General features: G+C 36.3%; 1 protein-coding gene across 1 annotated transcript; it reads right to left on the reverse strand.

Annotated features, from left to right (window-relative positions):
- Positions 1-998: 998 nt before the first annotated feature.
- LOC115984773 (probable LRR receptor-like serine/threonine-protein kinase At3g47570) lies at positions 999-23,036 on the reverse strand. The gene is made up of 4 exons (XM_031107782.1): positions 23,012-23,036; positions 11,444-12,025; positions 1,943-2,313; positions 999-1,196 (listed from the first exon to the last, which is right to left on the reverse strand). The coding sequence occupies exons 1-4, from the start codon at positions 23,034-23,036 to the stop codon at positions 999-1,001; spliced, it is 1,176 nt and encodes a 391-aa protein (XP_030963642.1).
- Positions 23,037-23,040: the final 4 nt, after the last annotated feature.

Below are 23,040 nucleotides of genomic sequence, written 5' to 3' on the forward strand. Positions count from 1 at the left end.
TGTAAGAAACAGAGAACAACAAGAAGAAAGAAATGCTTGAAAGATTGGAGAGTGAAAACAGAGAGAAGTTTCTGAAAAATTTCTGTTATTCTCAATTGAATAAAACTGTACAAAAGATCTCATATATATACTAACTGAAGAAGAAAACTGACTTCCAACTTATGCGCAAAGCAATTATGGCAAGTGTATCATGCACGTGTATACATAAATAACCAATAAATTCCTAAACTACAAGTAGCACAGCTCTATGTCGTTTATACACTTCATTTCACTGCTTCACTGCACTACTGCACTACTTCACTGCACTAACCTTGCTCTTAATGTCTTTACATCCCCCCTCAAGGTTAGCACCAAAACCATGAATATTGATGATGCTCATTTTGACAAGTAAAGAAGCTAATTGTTGAGCATTAAGTGACTTTGTAAGTAAATCTGCCAATTGAGGGTGAGTAGGAGTGTAAAACAACTTAATTACTCTATCTTGCACCTTATCTCTAACCAAGTGACAATCAATCTCAATATGGTTAGTTCTTTCATGAAACACAAGATTCTCCCCTATGTATATAGCTGCTTGATTATCACAGAAAAGCAATGCTGGTTGTGGATGATAGACCTTAAGATCCTTCAACAATGCTAGCAGCCAAGTTATTTCACATACTATCACTACCATAGCCCTATATTTTGTCTCTACAGAAGATCTGGAGACTATAGACTAATGAGTTCTTTGAAAATGGCAACCTAGATGAGTGGTTACATCCAACACCAATAACTAATGAGTCTTTTGAGAATCCAAGGAAATTGAGTCTTATTCAAAGACTAAATATCGCCATTGTTGTTACTAGTGCATTGGATTATCTTCATCATCATTGCCAAACACCAATTGTTCACCGTTACGTCAAGCCTAGCAATGTTCTTCTTGATGATAAAATGATTGGACATGTAAGTAACTTTGGCTTGGCAAAATTCCTTCATGCTATCATCCAAGATTCTTCAACTAATCAATCAAGCTCAATTGGGGTTAGAGGAACAATCGGGTATACTCCTTCAGGTAAATATATTTTGCATTTCATTTCACTTATTCTTTTTTCAGCCAGATTGAAGGCCTCCACGGCAGCATTGCGCCTCCCTTCTTCTTCTTTCATCTGACGGTGGCAAAAATTGGTTATCTCCTCTGCCCGGAACATGGCTTGAACGGCCTATTGAGGAAAGAAACATGGTAAAGGTGAGTAAAGGGAAATAGTAAAAGGAAGTAAGGGGAGGAAACTTGTAAAAAAAGAAAAAATAAGAAAAGAGGGTGAATTGAAAGACTTACCATCGCAAGGTCCCTTTTCAAACTAAGGAAGACCTCATGCCTCCTTAGGGGCCTTAAGTCGGCCATATCTTCAAGGAGTAGCAGTGCCTACTCCACCGCGTCGACCACATAGCCAGCCTTCTCTCCTCGGAAATCCCTGATGGAGGCATTTGCGGGCAGATGAGCCCCATCCAGCATTAGAGTGGGGGTCTAGGACAAAGGTGCAACCTAAGAATCACCCCTCTAGTCAGCGCCCTTTTGCCCCACCCTAGCTTGTTTGGCCCCTTTTTGGGCCTCATCCTCTTGGGAGAGGTGGTTTTTTCCTCCTTCTATCACCTTTTTGCCCTTTTGCTCCCTTTTTCTTTTAAGGTAGGCGGGTTCAAGACGAAGGGGCTGGGCGGGTGGAGAGGTGGGAAACCTAGTTTGGGCTACCTTCCCAAGTGCATTTCCCCCCAGTTGGGACTCCAATAGTTCTTGCAGTGTGGACCTTGGCTTGCGTTGGATTCCCATATCGTCTGGTTTGGAAATAACTCCTCAGTGTTGGTTAGATTGGGTTGGGGAAGAATGGCCGAGGTCACCAATTGAGACTTCTAGGGACAAGGGTTGATTAAAAACTTTGAATTCGTGCTTAGAGTTAGACACTTCAACTACTTTTTCTTCTTTTTCTTCTTCTTCCTTTGTGATGGCAGGATGAGAAGAAGTGGCCTCTCTAGTTGTAGGCTGTGGTAGCAGGGCTACCTTTGGTATGCCTTCAAGTATGGGATCGGTGGTGAGTGTGCCTTCTAGGATCGAATCGGTGATGAGAAAACCCAAAGCGGCAACACTTATCCAATGTAGACGAGGGTCATTCACTTTGATGATGCACTTCAGCGCCTGGTAGCTTTTGGAGATGGGGGTGTAGCCAAGGATGAGGTGTGCTACTCTGAGCTGGCCGTCATTATGGACGAACACCTCGGCCTTTAGTATTTTGTCTAGGCTTGGTTGATTAACAAGGTTGAAGTTAGGCACAGCAACGTTCTTATCTGCAAAACCATAGGGAAAAACAGAAAAACATCATTAGCAAAAAATAGAAAGAATCAAAGGAAAACTCATATACAAATATTTAACCTAGACCTAAGACCCCACCTGGTGTCCCCTCTCTCGTCGAGCAGGGGATGCCATCGTGCCAATCCCCTAATTCGATCAGGAAGTCCTTGTTTAGGCCCTTGTTGGAATTGGGTAGGCATTGGATGAGCCGAACTTCAGGGTACCTAGATTTTAGGTAATACCCCTGCCCCTTCAGGTGATAAAGGTTGTAAATCCAATGGACATCGTGGTGGGTCAGCCTTAAGCCCATTTTCTCATTAAGGGCGTCCACACTCCCTAATATTTTAAACATGTTTGGGGCACATTAGGTGGGAGATAACCTATGAGCCCTAAGGTAGTCCTTGGTAACAATGCCCATGGGAATCCTCATCCCACCCTCTATAAAGGCAATCATTGGGATTACCACGTCTCCCTCTTGCCTTTTTTCATGCCACTCTCCCTCCTTATAATACCTAATAAACACTCCTGGCGGGATCCTATACAGAGCTCTAAAGCTCTCTCTCGGAGTCTACCAAGTTGGTGAACCTACCCATTCCTAAGAGGGATTTGGAGGTGCTAAGAAGATAAAAAGAAGGAAGAAGAGCCGAGGAGAAAAAGACAGAGAAAAGAAAAGTAGATGGAAAAATAAGTGAAAAGGTTTATGAAGACTTACATGAAGAAGACAACTCTCCTCGAATTGGCTTTTAGAAAGTATGAATGCACGAGTGAGTTAGGTAAGTTTACAGGTTCAGTGTATGAGCTCTAAAGTGAAATGAATGCTAAAGTGAGGTGAGTGATTGATTCGGGCAGTATTTATATCAAAAGAGAGCTACGAGAGAGAAAATTCCCACCTGAGTTCCAGTAAAATCCTCAGCCGTTGGATCTGCATTGCGCTGTAGAACGTGGGGAACATGGAGCCATAAAAATTTAATGAAGGCGCGTCTCATATGCCGAAGTGTCAGGATCAAGCCTTGGGCAGTTAAAAAGGCATCTGCGCAATCAGGAGTGATGTATGATGAGCAGAATGGATGTGGCAATATCAAAATCCTCCTTTTTGCTCTAGGAGCAAAAAAGGGGAATTTTGAGGGGCTATTATAGGGATATTGGGCCCAATAGAATGTATTAGGTTGGGGGCCAGTCCGAGGACACCTCATAAGCCCAAGGATGGATAGACATGGGATAGAGGTCAGCACTGATAAATAAAGGAAGGGATTTAGGCATTATGTTCCAAGGGAGTGATCCGATGATGAATACTTCCTCGGCTGGGCAAAGCTGAGGTCAAAAGATGCGGTCTGACATCAGGAGCAACGTTCCGAATGGTTCCACTGATGAGGATAAGTATCCAAAATGAACAAGACAAAGGGAAGCCATGAAATATCTAAAGAGAAAGCTGCTACCACTGCATTAAATACTCTGCAGCTAACTCTCTGGCCGCATTAATGAAGAAGTGACACTTGAACAGTATCTTTCAGCCTTATAACTACTCCTTAAAGACTTCAAGAAGGTGCTGATGGGACAAAAATCAACACCAGCAATCTAGTCTACACATGGAGGGCAAAGATGAAGGAAGAAGATAGTATAAAATAGAAAGGAGACCCTGAGGGGAGGGGATCGAGAAATAAAGAGAAAAACACTGTAGCAATCAAGAATTGAACTTGTAATCAAATTTGAGAGAAATATATAAGAACTGATCTCCTCAGATTGTGCTGAGGACGATTTTTCTTTAGATTAAACCAGTCTATCTTCATTTTCTTGTCATTTGAATCAATTTTATTTGTTGTCTGATTCATTAAAGCCCAGTTTTCCAACCCACCCTCTACAAATTCATTGTATTAGGCTTTTTGGGCCTAAGTCCATCCACCCTTTGGGCTTTTTGAGAAGTTTGTATAATAAGACTTAGACCACTAACATCCTATTGCTACCTCAAGTAGAAAACTTACTACTACGATCACGTGACAGTTTCGAGTCCACAGACTACTTCTTTCCTTGATCTACTGAAACCACAAGTACTCCCACTTGTGACTTTAAGACTCCACTCAAAGGTTTCAGATCTTCTTGAAATTCTTTATGCAACAACTGAAGCGATCACCAAGTTCTTGACATGAATCTTGATCTTGATAACCCTAAGTGTATATAAAGGTAAACACCTCTAGACCTCACAAAAGATTCAACACATAGTACATCAAAGACTTCTAAAACGTAACTAGGGTTTTTCTTTTTATACTTAGAGTAAAACATAAAACCCTACACGTCAAACCGGGCTTGGGCTAAGTTAGAAAATTCTGCAGAAAATTAATCTGCACGAGGTTCGATCAATCGAGCCTTGCAGATTTAACCAATAAATCCTACAATCACTCGATTTCAACTTTTACAAATAAACACACTTTGGCCAAGCCTAAACCTATACTCTATGTTTTGATCATGATTTGCCAATATAATACATAATGAAGTTCTAATACATTTAGTTCCTAAAGTCTTAGAACCTAATAGCATTTAATTCAACAAAACCTTTTAGAACATGATAAAGACTTCAAGCTACAGGTAATTTTTTAATTTATTTTGTTTTTTTAATTTTTGATCTTTGGTAATGTATCTTCCGCAGCGCGTGATCTAACAAAACCGAAAGATTGGAGCAACTTGAAATTTGATATTCTCATTTTGCTATACATAGCATTCGGAATCAGCCCAATTATTCTTCTATAATACCTAAAAATTAAAAATGCCTTTTGTCTTTTAAATAGCTTGTTCCAAATTTTTTTTTTTTTTAAAATTGCTGACATTGACATGTAAAGGCTACAAAGTTAACTAATTTGTTGCAGAAATTTTGAAGTTCGAATTTGTTGTAAAATTATTTTTTGTTTATAATTTTAAATATCTTTTAAAAAATGGATTGTCAATTCCATAAATATTGAATGAGATGGGATTTCATAGTCCCACACAAATTAGCTTTCTTGCATCATGAATTTTCTCAAAGGTAAAACAAAACTTGATAGTTGATACTTAATTTACCAACTAATTTGTAGGTGATGAGATTCTCCAAAAAAAAAAAAAAAATGTAGGTAATGAGTTAAAGAATATCTTTTAAATTCTTGTTACTGTAGAGAAAACCTCAATCCCCAAATCGTTACGATTTGAATTTTGAAGCTAAGTATTCTAATACATTGAAATTTATCTTCCCTCACCACAGGTGCACTAGACTGAATGTTGAAGCTCATTATTCTAATACTTTGACATCATGTTCGGGCGTATTTGGCGTTTTTAACACATTTGGAGATAACTTAGGGAGATATGTATTTTTACTTTTATTTTTTTGTGTTAAAGAATATATTATTTATGATTTGCTAGGTGAAATGACCCAAGAGGCCTAATTATGTTGTAAACCCTAATTACGGCTACCCATATTTCCTAGTTTTTATACACACCTTGCTAAGGATTCATTGTAAACAACTTTTGAGCATACAATACATCAAGCCTAACAATGTAATTTTCTGTGTTCCTTTAGACTTTCCTTCCTTCTCCACCTCTTCATCAATTTTCAATTCTCTCAATTTTAATTTTAATAGGTGATTTTCGTTTGACACTTTGTGGCTTGAGAGAAGCCTCGGCAAAATTAAAATTTGTTAAGAATTTGTATTTGGTAGCTTGAGTTATACCAGGATGGGGAAGAAATTTGATGAACTTTAGTGGTTTTCAAATTTGAGTTCGACACTTTTTGGATTAAGTGGAAGTCTTACGAAATGGAATTTAAGTCTAGGTGGGGATTTATTAGAGTTTGAATCAGTCTCCTATTTTGATTTAATTTGAATTTTCTGGGTCTGGCATGATTTGTTTTGTCATTTTCAAAAAAGTAAATAAAATTTTTTTTTTACCCATTGAAAAATAGCTATTGAGAGTTATAAATATACATGGTTTGATGACTTTCACCTAAATATCAAGTCCATCTCATGCGGATCGAGGAGGACTTGATCTTTATCCTTAAGAGCATTCACATCAATGGTGTTATAAATTTAGCAATATGGTTCTATAAAAAAATACTTTATTTATCTTACATTCTCACTTTACAGAACACCCAACATCAGTAGTTTTATTTTAGCTTTCAACACAATAAAATAATATAAACAATACAATAAAATAATATATCTACTACAATAAAATAATATATTTATTATAAAGTAGTGTGAATATATGAATAAAATAATATATTTAATATAAGCAATGTGAACACACAATTTAATAATACTCCACTTTTCTTTTTTACCTAGGAGCTATGGTAAATAGCCTTTTTGGCTGTGTACTGTAGCTGTAGAGCCAAATTATTATTATTTTTTTTTTTTGAGAGAATTTCAATTTATGATGTTATAAATTATTTGGTTTTGAGTCCACCGATATAGTTATAAATTTGTATTTAATGGTGCTAAGTACCATCAATACTAATACTATAACAGGATTAAGAAAAAGAGAAGTGTGAACACGTCTGAAAAGGAAAAGGAATAGAAAGAGAGAAAAGACTATGTGACCAATTTTTAATTAATGGACCCCATCTATAAATGCAACCCGCCATACCCACTTACAATTCTTGAAAGCAGAGTCCATATAATTGAATCAGAAATGGTTTTAATATTCTTTAGTGCAGCATTCACAAGGACTAGTCTTCAATCTTTGTGGTCCTTTGTCCTCTTTGTGGGTCATTGACACAAAAAGGTTTCCATAATTAATGAGCGATAGGGGTATTTTAGCCATAAATTTAATACCCCAAAACATCATGTGAAAAGGTCGTCGGTGCCCACATACCCGTCAACTTCACGGAAACTCACAGTAGAGTTAGCTCGACAACATCACACTAGACGACCCCACAAGGAGACTCGATAGGCATCTCCATATACCGCGGGAACGATAGGACAGAGCAGATGGCTGACGGATGTGGAGAGGCCGACGAGGGTAAAAAGGCCGATGGGTCCAGCCTGGCTTAACTTGACCCCCATGGATATCTATGCAAGGAAATTCCTTGTATCCCACAATCAACCCTAACCAAAGGAATCCCTACAAGGAAAGGATTTTGCAAAATACGTGCATTAATGAGGATCTTCCCTATAAGGAAAGATCTTCTCCGCCAAGAAACAAAGGTCAGCTCTATACTACAATAAAAACCCAAAATCCCTCACAAATCAAGGTACGCATAACTTACCCCAACTCTGGCACTTTAGAGGTGTAAAGCAAGTTCTCTAACTTAACCTTCAAAGGGTCTTTAGCCAGTACCGTACCGGTACTCTCTTGATGTCTTATTTTTTTTGTGTTGTGCATGTGTTGTCTTGAGTATGTGAGGACCGTGTGACGACCGTGTGACTTACTAACGATTTTTGGCATCATCAATGAGCAAAGACTAGAAATTCTTACAATGATTAGGAGCTAGGGTTGGGCACAGAAATGAGTATCCTTTTAAAATGATCATTTTTAGCCTCTTAAATAACGTGTTCAGACACATCACCACTCCATAGGAGCTAAAAGCTATCATTTTAAATTTGTTAGGTACTAAAATCGATCATTTGAAGTTTTTTATAGACTAAGGGATCAATCAATCGAGCTTACTAAGAGCCAAATATGATCACTTCAAATTTTAAGGATTAAAATTACTCATAGGCTAATGTGTAGAGGCCGACAAAATATTTTGTTTAAAAAATGATGATTGGTAAAACTCATCCTACAGGGATAGAATGAGTAGTTTTGAGAGTTTTACCCTAAAGTTTAACATGTGTTTATTAATGATGTAAATGTTATTTTTGTTGTTATTTATTGTTACTAAGTCTATTACTAATATTGTTTAACAGAATATCCAAGCATGATAGCAAAGATGTTAAAGTTTATCCATATTACCAAAACAAAAACAAAAAACAAAACAAAACAAAAAAAAAGTAAAAGTTTTCTGCAACTACAAACATGTCCAAAATTTCCACCTAGAAAGAGCTTTTCCAGTAAATCTGGGGAGATTCTGGCATTTTACCCTTAATTTTTTAAAAAATTGGCAATATACCCTTGTTTACAAACTATATAGGAGCGTGCCCCTGTTTCAATACTCGATTATCCTAAAATCGAGTTCAATTAAATACTCGATTTGTAGAAAATCGAGTTATGCCTGATCAAACTTAAAAAAAAAAAAAAAAAAAAAAAAAAAATTTGCATAGAACTCGAGTATCCGGAAATCGAGTTCCATGCAAAAAAAAATTTATAAGTGTCATAGCCCCATATTCAGGGAGCCCTATAGTGGCGTTTTTAAGCCCTATAGTGACGTTTTAAAGCCCTATAGCGGCGTTTTCCTCCAAATTTTTTTATAACTGTGATTGGCCCATATTCAGGGTGGCCTATAGTGGCGTTTTTAAGCCCTATAGCGGCGTTTTCCTGCAAAAAAAAAATTTGTTAAGTGTGATCGTCCTGCTCTGGTAGTCCTATAGTAGCGTTTCTAAGCCTTATAGTGATGTTTTAAAGCCCTATAGCGGCGTTTTTAAGCCCTATAGCGGCGTTTTCCTGCAAAAAAAAAAATTTGTTAAGTGTGATCGTCCTGTTCTGGTAGCCCTATAGTAGCGTTTCTAAGCCTTATAGTGACGTTTTAAAGCCCTATAGCGGCATTTTCCTGTAAAATTTTTTTTATAAGTCCCCATACAAGTTAAGGGGACTTATAGTGGCGTTTTTAAGCCCTATAGTGACGTTTTAAAGCCCTATAGCGGCGTTTTGGAACTCGACTTCCCTAAAATCGAGTTCCATGCTTTTTTTTTTTTTTTTAATTTTATTTGGCATAACTCGATTTTCTACGAATCGAGTATTTCATTGAAACTCGATTTTAAGGTAATCAAGTAGCGAAACAGGGGTATATCCCTATATAGTTTCGAAATAGGGGCATATTGCTAAATTTTTTAAAAATTAAGGGCAAAAGGCTAGAATCTCCGTAAATCTGGGTGAAACAAAGACTTGGGAGAAGTAGGATAGGTCTTGTTGGTCATGCCATAAATCTTGTAGCTTCTTAAATAGGTTCTTTCTACTTTCTAGGTCCCTCACTAAACTATCACACGCTTTTGTAGCATTAGAGATGTTTCCATGGAGAATCTTGACCATTCCTGATAATATGCTAACAACTAATTAAATGGTAACATCTTTTCTTTTTCTTTTTTGGTTGTGAAAGAAAATTCCACAGGTCTCTAATGCCCACATGTTTTTATTTTGGTTGTGAATGCAATTTCCACTGGTCTTTAATGCTCCACGTGTTTTTTTTTTTTTTTTTGGTTAAAAACAATTTAGACCCTCAACATTTTGATGAGTTGTTAGTTTGGTTCCTAAGGTTTTAATTTTATCAATCCAATCCTTCCGTTTAACCACTAGCCTCTGTTAATTAGTACATAACATGATACTACTATTTTTGTATAATTTTTTTTAAACAACGGGTCTAATAAATTTTAATAACAGTTGATATACATGTATTTTAGTATATGGACGTGATGATGTTCTGCGAGTCATCACATAACATAAGGAGCTTTTTTTTTTTAAAGAATCTCACACCATAAGTTTGAATATCTAAATGAAGCACATATAGATAGTTTAAATGAGATCGTACCTTATATAATAACAAAGAGTGGACTGAGCTTACAATAAGAAAGGTTGATTTAAAACCTTCATGGAAGGAGATTATTTAGTATGGAATCAATTTTACCATTTGGTAAAAATATCAAAATACCCACTATTTGAGAAGTGGTCCAATACATGGGAATGACCATATATAACTAGCTAATTTGTAAAATACTTGGAGAGTTGGAGGAAATTTTTATCTATTAATGCATATCAAAAGCATACAAACATTTGATGAACAAAAATAGTTTTGTACATAAACAATACTAATATCCACACAAATAATAATAATAATAATAATAATAATAATAATAACACCCTACTAAAGTAGCCATTAGTAATTAATTAATATTAGCAAAGATATAACAAATAAGAGTTCATGGTAAAGCACATCTTAGAGAAGGCCAAATATGTTCTATTCTAGCCTCAAAACCTTCAAAAGTAGCAATTCAGGAATTCAAGGCAGCTTCAAATGACTGGTACCTAATTGCATTTGCTGCCAACAATGAAACCAAGATAATTCAGAGCAAGAAGTTGAATCACTTTGATCTCGATTTCAATATCAATCTTTTGTAAAGACAACTCCGCAATTCTTCTTTTTTTCCTTTAAGCTTTTACAGATTCTTCTTCAGTTCTGGCTGTTGCATCTGAAATTAAGCTTTCTGTCCCAGATAGTGTACCTATAATGAAGCAAGATAATTACGTCTCTAAATTATTGAGCTGAGATAAATCATTTCAATGTATAAGAATTAAAAAGATATTCATCACTTGGTGTTAGGGGATTCATTACCATATCAGTACTACTACTGTGTGACAAAAAATTTACCTGAAGTAGATGTATTTCTTGGCGTTTTCTAGTTCCAAGGAACTTTTCTTTAATCGAATGTAGTTCATTTACAACGTCACTCATGTTCATCCTTTCTCTTGCAAACTCCCTAGAACAAGAAACTCCAATTCCAAATATCAAAATAAAGCATTCTTGAATTTTGGGACTTCTAATTTGATTTTGATTGTGAGAATCATTCATCCATGTCATCTCATCTTCTCTTTCCCAAAGAAGATTAGGATCTAAAATGTCAATCACTTGGTCAGGCAAAGTTGTTTTAACAAAATCATGAAAGTTCAAGCCATCTTTGAACATGTCATTAGTGGGCCGTTTTAATGTAAACATCTCTAACAATAGTATGCCATAACTATAGACATCGCCAAGGATAGACATTTCATTTCCCATGCCATACTCTGTAATTGCACATAATATTTATTGTTATATGGTTATTTCTAATTTTGTACAAATAAGAAGGGAAATATAATTAATCTTACAAACTTTAAGATGATCTTTTGGTGGCATGCAATAGGAAAATAATTATTATGAGAAGTGGAAAAATTGTTTAGGATGCACTTTACTTTGTACAATATTTGAACCGTTCATGCTTGAGACTACATTAAGAAATATTAAGAAACAATGAAAGTATTCACCTGGCGGAGCATAACCCATTATTCCTCTGAATACGATGGAGCTTGATTGATTAGAGAAACAATCATGGGTGTCCTCAAAAAGGAACCTTACCAAACCAAAGTCACTAATATGTCCGATCATTTCATCATCAAGAAGAACATTGCTAGGTTTGAGGTCACAATGAATGATTGGTGTATGACAATGATGATGTAGATAATCCAAAGCATTAGCAACATCAATGACAATATTTAGTCTTTGAAGAAGATTCAAATTCTTTGGTTTCTCGGGAACATTATTTGTTCTTGTAGCTAGATGCAACCACTCATCAAGGCTTCCATTAGACATGAACTCATATACTAAAGCTTTAAATTCATGACCTTGAAAGTCAACACTTGAACAAGCCGAGACTATCTTTACAAGATTCTGATGTCTAACACTTCTCAAAGCCCCACATTCAGTAATGAAACTCTTGGAAGCTCCATGAAGCAAAAGATTTAGCACCTTAACTGCAACCGTATATCTACCTTGATCAAGAATTCCTCTATACACAGATCCAAAGCCACCCACACCAATTAAATTGGTGGAGGAGAACCCATTAGTAGCTTTTAAGAGACTTTGATAAGATACATTCAAGAGAAACTTTCTTGAATTACTTGAAGTGCTTTCTTTTTGTTTTTTACTTAAAGAACTGTTAGTTTTTAAACCCCTTAAACAATTGATTAGACCTAGATAATTAGCCAAGTTGTTACTTAGTCCAATTAAACAAGTCTAGGTTATCACAATCAAACAATCATATCATGCATAGCAACGGAAAATAAATAAGACAATGATATGATCACCCAGGAAAACCAAACCGGTAAAAAACCTGGGGAGGATTTAACCTAGCTATCCTCAAGGTAAAAAGCAAATCCACTAGAAAGAATCGAAGTTCATACAAAAGGACTTACAAGCACCTCCGCTCGACTTCCTAATGCTACCAACCAGTAGAACTTACTTACACAACCACGTGCAAGCTCCGAATCCACGGACTCCTTCTTTCTTTGGCCTTTGCAAAACACAAACACCCCCGTTTGTGACTTTGAGATCCCACTCAAAGGTTTAGCAACACAAACTCTCCTGTTTGTGACTCCGAGACCACCCTTGAAGGTTTAGATCATCAACACCTTTGATGACAAGAGAAGGCAACAACTTTTACAATACCGGATCTTGAGATTCTTCAAGGAATAGCACCGGTAGAAAACATAAGAGAGCTTTTTAGGAACAAAACCCTAAATACAAAAGAGGCACACTCTTTTCTCTTTGAAAAGCCACACAAAAACGTGCTTAGGGTTTCCTTTATATACTGGGAGAAGTAGATTAGAAACCCTAATCCTAAATGGGCTTGGACTGCTGTTTGGGCTTAATTAAAATTCTGCAGATACGACTTTCGATCGGTCAAGCCTGTCTTTCGATCGGTCAAGCCAGACAGATTAAGAAATCTTCTTCCTGCAGCTTGTATGTTCTTGAATCTTGACTTGAATCACATTGAGCATTGTCTAATAAAACCTATAGACTCTAAGATCTATATCTGGACAAGTTTGTGTTCACGATTTGCCAATTGTTCTAAACATTTAGAACCTAACAAACTCCCCCTTTGGCAATTTGTGACAAAACTTTCATACAAAGTGAAATGCTCAAATACAAGAACAACCCAATACAATTAAATGCCCAATTACATCACAAATCCCAATCTAAGACTCCTAACCTAGAAGTTGCAAGAAGAGGTAGAAGGTCTTGATCAGAATGCACCTGTCTTTCCTGAAACACTCAACAAACACATCACCGCATGTGTGAAAAGAAAGACATATAAACAATAATATGAAACAGAATATAAAAAACAAAAGTAAACTAACTCTCCCCCTAAGTTAGATACAACAAAAAGTTTTTATATTCTCCCCCTAAACAAAACAAACAAGTCATCTATGTCTCCCCCTTTTTGTCACGTATTGACAAAGTCTACCTAATCAGAAGGTAGGCAGAAAACATACGCAACAGAGTAAGGGAAATTAGAGACAACTCCCCCTATGAAGAGCAACAACTCCCCCTAAGAACCACAAAGGTTAAAAAAAATTTCTCCCCCTATAAAAATAGGAAAAACAAAACAAGTTTTGGGAAAAACAGTTTTGGGGAAAAATAAAGGGGTTGGGGATAAATAAAAAGACACAAACCAAGTTTTAAAAAAAAAAACTAAGTTGAGGATACACATGAAGACAAAATATTCTCTCTTTCAATAAAATGCAAACATGGCACTATGTGACCCATAAACAGTTGCATGAGTAGATAAAATATTTGCACATTGATTATCCATCATATCTCTTAAGAAAAATATTTTCCATAGTTCACACATAAAAATAGCATATACTAGAAAGTACATAGCTCAAAAATTAATCAATCATTTTTTTGATCAAGTTGAGTACCCAATGTAGCAAAGTGTATGCATGTTATGTGTGAAAACAATAATAGATATGACTGCAAAACTGCAAGATGGATACAAAAACAATGCAATGCATGTGAATCCTAAACACAAATGATGCATGAAAAAAAATTTTGGTCAAATAATTAAAAACTGAAATTTTTCAGTTTCGATCGATCGAGAATCAATCGAACATCAATCGAGTCAGGCAGACTCAAACCAAAAATTTTAATCGCAATTTCGATTGATCGAAAAACAAGTTCGATCGATCGAAAGTTTGGAAAAATCAGATTTTTGAAAAACAGAGCATTTTAATGCAGAAACTCCTCAAAGCACATTGTTTTATATAAAAAATGCATGAGTATGAGACGAAAAGTTTTTCTAAAACACTTGAATTCAACCCAGATCTTCCAAAAACAAGATTTTTTAATCAATTTGTCCTCAAAGTGCAAACATTAAACACATTTTTCATTAAAATCAAGGAATTTTCAATCTTAGATGGCCACAAGAAAATCACACACAATATAATGTACCAAGTTTAGCAAAAAGTAACTTGTGTAGTGTGTGCAACTAGCAGAAACTTGAGATACATGTGAGGCGATATGTGAATAGCAATCAATCACAAAGTCTATACAATTCATCACAAAGAATTTAAAAGAGACTATCACCTAAAGAGTTACATCATATAACTCTCACATCTCCTAGAACATAAACTTGCAATCATGTAAGTTTCTTGAATTTTGCCTCATAATATACACACCAATTTTAATTATGTGATTTGGCATCAAGCCTAATAGTACACACCAATTTTAAGTATTAAGCAATTAAACTGAGGTTATACCTTATGTTCTTTCTATGCATGTGCTACACTTTCTTGAGCACAAAATCTTACGATATGCACTAAGATATTCATGATTGGCTAGTGAACAGTGGTAAGATGGTTATTTATGCCTTTCTCAAAAAGTTCAAGTCCGACAATCAAAGACATATGACTTCAAGATCAAGACAAAGTGATCAAAAACTATAAACATCTCCCACACAACATGCACTACAAAGCTCAAACTAGTAAAGTGCAATAAAAGAAACTCATCCAAGCTAAACAAGGTACATAAACTTGTTATGTAAAGATAATATGGCCAATCCTTGATTATAAATCCAAGATGTGAAATACAAAACACAATAATCTTTTTGGTTTAAAACAATTTATGACCAAAAACAAAAAGCACACATTATGCTAAATGAACAATGCAAATGCAATGTATGACAGTGCTTAATTAAGCTATAGAGGGTACACAAGCAAGAAATATCAATTTCTTAATTAACCCTTGAGTATATGTATAAACTAGTATATACTCACACAAAATCAGAAATAGCTTAGCACTTATTTAACACATACTATTCAAGTTTCTCCACAATGTCAAGTATGTTCTAAATCAAGAGAGAGATATCATAACTCATGTAATCCTCAAAAAAAAAAAAAAACTAGACACAAAATAAAATATTTTTGTCTTTTTGAAATTTTTTCAATGTTTTTGGATTTTTTTTTAATTAAAAAAAAACACGAGCAAAAACAGAAACAAAACATGTCCACAATTAATTGAAAGAATTAAATCAGGGACAAGTTAGCAACACTCACCTTGGAGAATCTTTTCTCACCCATCTAGCACGAGTCTTCGGCTTTGTAGGTGAAAATCCATGTGAAGCAGAGTGTATTTGAGGAATCACACCAATCTTCTAAGAAAGACTAAAATCCTGCAAATTCCTTTCACAAGCCAACAAGCTCAAATTTTTCAAAAGAATATGAAACAATTTGTATGGACTTATGGCAGGAGAAATATCATCACAAATCCTAGATTGAAACACAGAATGCTTAAATTGCAATTTATGACAATTAGGACGAATGTGACCATGGACACCACAAAAGTGACAGACAGGAACAAATTTAGGAACATCAGTAATCCTAACAGCAAATCTAGTCTCAGATTTAGGTTTTTGCCTCAACAAAGAACAATTTGGTCTAATATGACCAACAATACCACAAAGGTGACAAGAAGGCACAAAAACAGATTTATTATTCTCTCTAACAGTATGTTTAGACATAGGTTTAGAAACATCAGCGTCAACATCAGAACTTTTATCTTTGTCTAACCTAGCAAAATAAGCCTTTTCTTTATTATTCCTCTTGAAAGGAGAGATATAAACTTTCTCAATTTTAGGCTTAAGAGAAACAGAAACACTTCTGTTATCAACAGCAGGCTTGGTACTAGCCAAATTTTCAATTTTAGCTTTAGATTCATCTAACTCTTGTTCCAAGCTTTTCATCTTCTCATCTTGAGAGGAAATTTGATTTCTCAAAAATTCATTCTTTTTATTAGATTCATCTAATCTAACAATCAATTCCTCTTTTTCAAGATTAGCCAATTTTAACTCTTCCTTGAATTTCTTAGCAATTTTCATAGATTTCAATAATTCCTTACGAAGAGTTTCACAGGCATTAATAAAATCAACAGAAGCATGAGCAAAAACATGATCAGAAAGACACTTCAAATTATCCATGACAACAGGGGTCAAGGATCAGCTCTTATATCAAAAGATCTAAAATAAAAGAGCAACCCGCTCTAATACCACTTATTAGTTTTTAGACTCCTTAAACAATTGATTAAACCTAGATAATTAGCCAAGTTGTTACTTAGTCCAATTAAACAAGTCTAGGTTATCACAATCAAACAATCATATCATGCACAGCGGCGGAAAATAAATAAGATAATGATATGATCACCCAGGAAAACCAAACCGGTAAAAAACCTGGGGAGGATTTAACCTAGCTATCCTCAAGGTAAAAAGCAAATCCACTAGAAAGAATCGAAGTTCATACAAAAGGACTTACAAGCACCCCCACTCGACTTCCTAATGCTACCAACCAGTAGAACTTACTTACACGACCACGTGTAAGCTCCGAATCCACGGACTCCTTCTTTCTTTGGCCTTTGCAAAACACAAACACTCCCGTTTGTGACTTTGAGATCCCACTCAAAGGTTTAGCAACACAAACTCTCCTGTTTGTGACTCCAAGACCACCCTTGAAGGTTTAGATCATCAACACCTTTGATGACAAGAGAAGGCAACAACTTCTACAATACCAGATCTTGAGATTCTTTAAGGAATAACACCGATAGAAAACATAAGAGAGTTTTTTAGGAACAAAACCCTAAATACAAAAGAGGCATACTCTTTTCTCTCTGAATAGCCACACAAAAACGTGCTTAGGTTTTCCTTTATATACTGGGAGAATTAGATTAGAAACCCTAATCCTAAATGGGCTTGGACTGCTGTTTGGGCTTAATTAAAATTCTGCAGATACGACTTTCGATCGGTCGAGCCTGTCTTTCGATCAGTCGAGCCAGACAGATTAAGAAATCTTCTTCCTGCAGCTTGTATGTTCTTGAATCTTGACTTGAATCTGTAAGGTTGAATTTATTCAACCATCTAATTGGCTTTATTTCGTGCCAAATTTGTTTGTATTTCAGCATTTAGTAACCCTGTATTTAGGTGGGCTTGTTGTAAGGGTAGTGAGTAAGATAGAGTGAAGTTTGCTCAAGAGTGTGGAAGAAAACAGAGACTCGCGGCTTGGCCTCGTGGGTAACTCGCGGCTGCAAGCCGCCAGACGTAGCACACGTGCAAATCATGCCCGAAAGTGAATAGTCATGCTAGCTGGAGCACTACAGGACAAAACATGACAACTGGCCATACGGTTATCTCGCGACTGGATCTCGCAACTTGGTCAAGTCGCGAGGTCAAGCCGCGAGCCACCCCTGTTTTGTAAATCCTGACGTTTCACATTCCTCTCCCACTCCAGTATAAATACCCCTTTTACCCACAAATGTAAGAGGGCTTCCAGAGAGAATTTTGAGAGAGAAACCCTAAAGAAAAACAAGATTGATTTACCCACAATCTATACATTAGAGTCTCCTCAAATTTCTCAACTCTCTTCCTCTCCATTGTCAAATCCTTGAGAGGCATTTTATCAAACCTTGTTCTCACCATATTCATCACTGTGAGAGAGCTGTTTGGATTTCTGGGAAGCAGTTAGGAAGGAACCAATCTTCATTGGTTGATGCTAAAGTCTAGTAGCGGAATCCGGGAAGCTAGAAAAGAAAAAGGTTCGGCGCAACCTCGTTGGAGCAAGAAGCTTGAAGGACTTAGGTGCACTGGGTAGATTAGGCTTGGAGGGTCTATTGCTGTCCATGTATCCCAACTATATTTTCTAGTGGATTGTTTACCGCTTGGAGGGCGGCGGAGAGATTTTACGCCGAAGACTTCAGTTTCCTCTTCGATAACACATCGCGTGTTATCTTTGTGTTTGCATCTTCCTTCCCTCTTATCTTTGCCTTTTATTAACTGCTGTGGGTTGTGTTTTTAATTTGGCTTAGATAGTTTTTCTAATTCCATATTATAGCTTATGTTAAGTTTCCGCACACTAGTTGTTCGACATAATACTTGAATTGGTTAAGTTGTAATTTGGGGGTCCAAACGTTCAAGGGTGTTTATACACATATTTGAACTTTCATTTGGTAGCAGAGCGGGTACACTGTTATTGGTTTCATTACTATTGCGTGATCCTTGACTCCCTTTTGAGATGGATCGGTCTCAATCCCTAAATGCACCTCCATATTTTGATGGTAGTAATTATGCTTTTTGGAAGGTTCGCATGAGAGCTTTTCTGTGTTCTATTGATGAATCTGTTTGGGATGCTGTTGAGATTGGTTGGACCAGACCTGAGGCAGCCAAATCCACATGGGATAAGGTAGCACTCGTTGCATCTAATGCTAACAGTAAAGCACTCAATGCTATTTTCTGTGGTGTGTCTCCAGATGAATTTCACAGGATCTCCCACATTACCGTTGCCAAAGAAGCATTGGAGATTTTAGAAACCACCTACGAAGGCACAAAGAAAATGAAAGACACCAAGTTGCAAATGCTGACCACTCGGTTTGAGGAGCTCAAAATGAGTGAGGATGAGTCCTTTGACTCTTTCTATGGGAAGCTAAATGAGGTGGTTGTCAGCAAGTTCAATTTGGGGGAGAAAACGGAGGATTCTAAAATTGTAAGGAAGATCCTTCGATCATTGCCGGAAAGTTTTCGTGCTAAAGTGACAGCAATTGAAGAGAGCAAGGACCTTGATGACATCAAAGTCCAGGAGCTGGTTGGTTCTCTTCAAACTTATGAGATGTCGCTGCCCAATCAACGAAAGAGTAAATCTCTTGCTCTTAAGACCATTAATGAGAAGGTGGAAGATCAAGACTCATCGGGAGAAGATATGGTTGACAAAGATGTTGCATACCTTGTCAAAAATTTCAGAAAGTTCTTGAAATTCAAAAATAATGGCAAATTTGATGACAAAAGAAAATTCCAAAGTTCTGGAAGGGAGAAAAGGGAATTCAAAAAGAAAGATGGAAAAGAATCCCAACCTACACAAGGTGTCACTTGTTTCGAATGTAACGGGCATGGACACTTTAAGAAAGAATGTCCGAATTATTTGAAATCGAAAGGCAAAGTGTATGCCACGACATTGAGTGACTCGGATTCATCTGACTCAGAATTTGAAGAAAGCTATGATGGAGAGGGAAACTATTTAGCTTTTATGACCATTGCTCATGTTGAGTCTTCAAACGAGTTGAATCTGCTTGTACGAGACCTTGGAGAACATAGTGATGAAGAATCACTGGGAATTGTTGAAGAATCAGATGCTGAAGAAGATGAAAACACAGCCAATCTTCAAGAGAATTATAACTCACTCTTGGAGAAGTCGGGTGAGTACACAAGGGTGGCCAAGGCTGCTGTGAGAAAAATGAAGAAGGCAGAAGAGGATTACAAAAGTCTCCTAATCCGATATAGGGAGGCCAAATGTGAGATAGAAACACTGAATGGTGAGCTGTCCGAAACTTACACAAAAGTGAGATTTCTTGAGCAAGAGGTTGTGCAAGCAAATGCTAAAATAGAGAGGGTCACTACCAAGAAGCTAGATGATGTTATTTCATCTCAAAAGAGCTTTTCAGACAAATCCGGATTGGGATATACCGGAGGAAGTAGCTCATCTGGAACTGTCACTAAAGAAGTGAAGTTTGTAAAGGCTAAAGATCCAGTTGTAGTTGACCTTACTGCTGAGAAGCTCAAGATGAAGGAGAAGAAGAATGTGGAGAACCAACGGTTGTTGAATCCCCGCAATCAGTATGTGGGCAGGTCTGAATCTCGTGCCAAGTCTCATCCACGACCACAAAGAGGTCTTAGATCAACTTATGTGTGTCATCATTGCAGACTTCAAGGACATACTCGACCAAATTGCCAAAAGCTGAGAGCTCAGAATAGTGCAACTCCTCAAAGGTCAGGAGGACCTAGAAATGATAGAAGAAATTGGATAGGTGAACAATCTAGAGATCCAAATGGCGATCCCGGAATGATGAACGTGATGAAGATGATAGGTGCATTCACCAACTGCTTGGAAAGTTTCTCACGAAGGTTTGAAAGCCCTAACTCCCGTACCCAATCCTATAAGGAAATCACCCCAAATACAAGTGACCTGTGGGTGAAAAAGGGTACTCATGCATAAGCATTACAACATGTCCATGCATTAATACTTCCTATGCTTTGTGACGATGTTTGTTTGTTTGCTTGTTGTTTTTGCTGTTGGTTGTTTGCTTGTCTACGTGTGCATACTTTTAATTTTTTTTGTTTTTAATCAATCTTTTTCTTCTAGTGTCAAAAATCCAAAAATCACATAAAAATTAGAAAATAAAAAAATTTGATTGACATTGTTGAGCTTTTGTCTCAAAACCTGTTTTGCCTTGTACCTTTGTGCTAATGGCTTTGTGCATTTTCAAGCATTGCTTGTTTCTTTGCACTCATATTACTGTGGGAAAAATCTTGAAATCTATGTGATTGTTGTAAATAGATCTTCAAACTTGTCATTAATGGTTAGTGAACGGTTATGTTGATCTTGAGACTTGCATAAACTTGTGTCTATATATCTTTCCACTCTTTATTTTTGTTGTTTCTAAAAGGAGCTCACCAAATGTAAATCTCCAAATGAAAAGAGATTTTGAGCTGCAAAAGCCTGTCGCACATTCTAGTATTCGACTAGGAAAAAGGGTAAGCGACCTTATATTAAAGAGAATGTTTATTCAAAAAGCCAAAAGCTTGTTCATTAAAGTAAAATATCAAATATCACTCTCACAATGAGAGGTGATTGCCTCAAAAGATCAAAATAATCATATGTTATAATTGAAAGTGGAGTCAAATGTAAAGTTCCAAGATATGTTATCAAGTTTTGTGGGAGGTCATATATACATATTTCTATAATTGAGATGGATCACATGATCTAGTGGTAATTATGTATGCCTTGGTTGAATTGATCATTGAAGTTTCACATTAGACTAAGGACTATCTCTTTGTTGATATCCACACACAACACCCAAGTTTATGTTCAATAAATGCCATATTCACTTGTAGTTAGTGTCAACTTACAAAATGAACCGTGGAGCAATGGATTGCTCTCTAGGAGTGCATTTCTGCGAAAGGTCCCGCATATAATTACAAGAAACAAAAGATGGACATTGTGTATATATTCTGAGCTGGCTGCTTCACTTCCTTTCTCTTTTTGCTAGTCCGTCTGCTACTGATTGCCTCGCGGTAGGTATGATGTTGACGGACAGGTCGTCTTTGTCAAGCCATGGCCTTCTTCCTTGCGATTCCTCGCTATGACATGCTGGTGTAGACGTATTATGCAGTACTATTAGTGATGTCATATGTCACGTGAATCACTCTATTTTCCAACCCTACCCTAATAATACGCTAACACTAGAACCCCACATCTTTTGTTTTGTGTGTAGTGTGAAAGAACTATATTCCACGCGCGGTCTAATAATTATACATCATGGTGCCACGTAGTGAATAGATGTGATAAATTAGTAAAAAATATGGCAAGAAATAAATAGGGGCTAAGGTAAAAAAATAAAAAGTGAAAAAAAAAATATGACCAAATAAAAAAACCAATGAAGAAAATTATGTGGAGTTGATTATTTTATTTTGGGCTGAGGTGGAAACTGGGAGCTTCAACATTATATGAGGCTTTACCAATTTGCAGTAGAATGAACCCAATTCGAAGTAAACAATATATTTTGATTATTTTCTATTGTTTGGTACTAATGTTATGGTTGTGATGTTTACTCAAGATCTGCAGTTGAGGAGGGAGAGTCTCCTTTTGGGATGTTCTATTTTACACCAATTTTGTGGTTTGTTTAGAAACTGTGTGATGTTTAAGCTTTGGCTTACTCTACTTTGGAATAAAATGTCACGTTTTAGCTTAATTGGGTGTTGTCATTAGGATTGCTCATGTGAATTAATGCTTCAAAGGTCACAAATTCAACCCCTGATTTGATTGACTGTTTTTTTTTTATTGATCACCTCATATGACTGTAAAAATTGAATTCTATTTTGTCCTTATAATCAGTTAATGTTCTAAATGTTTATGACCAAGTGACTTGCATGTGACCGTTAATTTTAACCATCAATTAGGCTACGAGGTACATACACGGAAAAATTTTCTAGGACTGGCACTAGAACTAAAAGTCAAGCTCGCAACTGTTCGCTCATCTAATTTTTTTACTTGTACACTAAATTTGTTCAAGAATATCAAGGGCTCACCATCTATTACATGACTTAAAGTCCGTTTGGATACATCTTATTTTGTTGAAAACTGAAAACACTGTAGTAAAATAATTTTTAAATGTGTAAATAGTATCATGAGACCCATTTTTAATGAAAAAATTACTGAAAAATGAGATTTATGAGTCTCATAAACAGTGCACTAGAAGCTGGTTAAAAAAAAAAAAAAAAAAGGGTGAAAACGTTAAACCCAAATGAACAATAACAGTACAAACAATAATAGTACTTGAATATCAAGGGGTTCGAAACATCACTATTCTTGCGCTAATTATCTTCTTTCCCTAGCTATAAATTTGCCTCTTCTTGAACTGCAAAGCAACCAAACACATAGTTGTGCCATTTCAAAGTCTAGTTAACCAGCATTTTAGCTAGGCAAAAGCCTTTTCAACCACATTGAATGGGGCTTTGTTCACACCTGAGTTCCGCTTCACCATCTTCATCTTT

This window comes from Quercus lobata, chromosome 4 (genome assembly GCF_001633185.2).
Source record: "Quercus lobata isolate SW786 chromosome 4, ValleyOak3.0 Primary Assembly, whole genome shotgun sequence".
Lineage (NCBI taxonomy): Eukaryota > Viridiplantae > Streptophyta > Magnoliopsida > Fagales > Fagaceae > Quercus > Quercus lobata.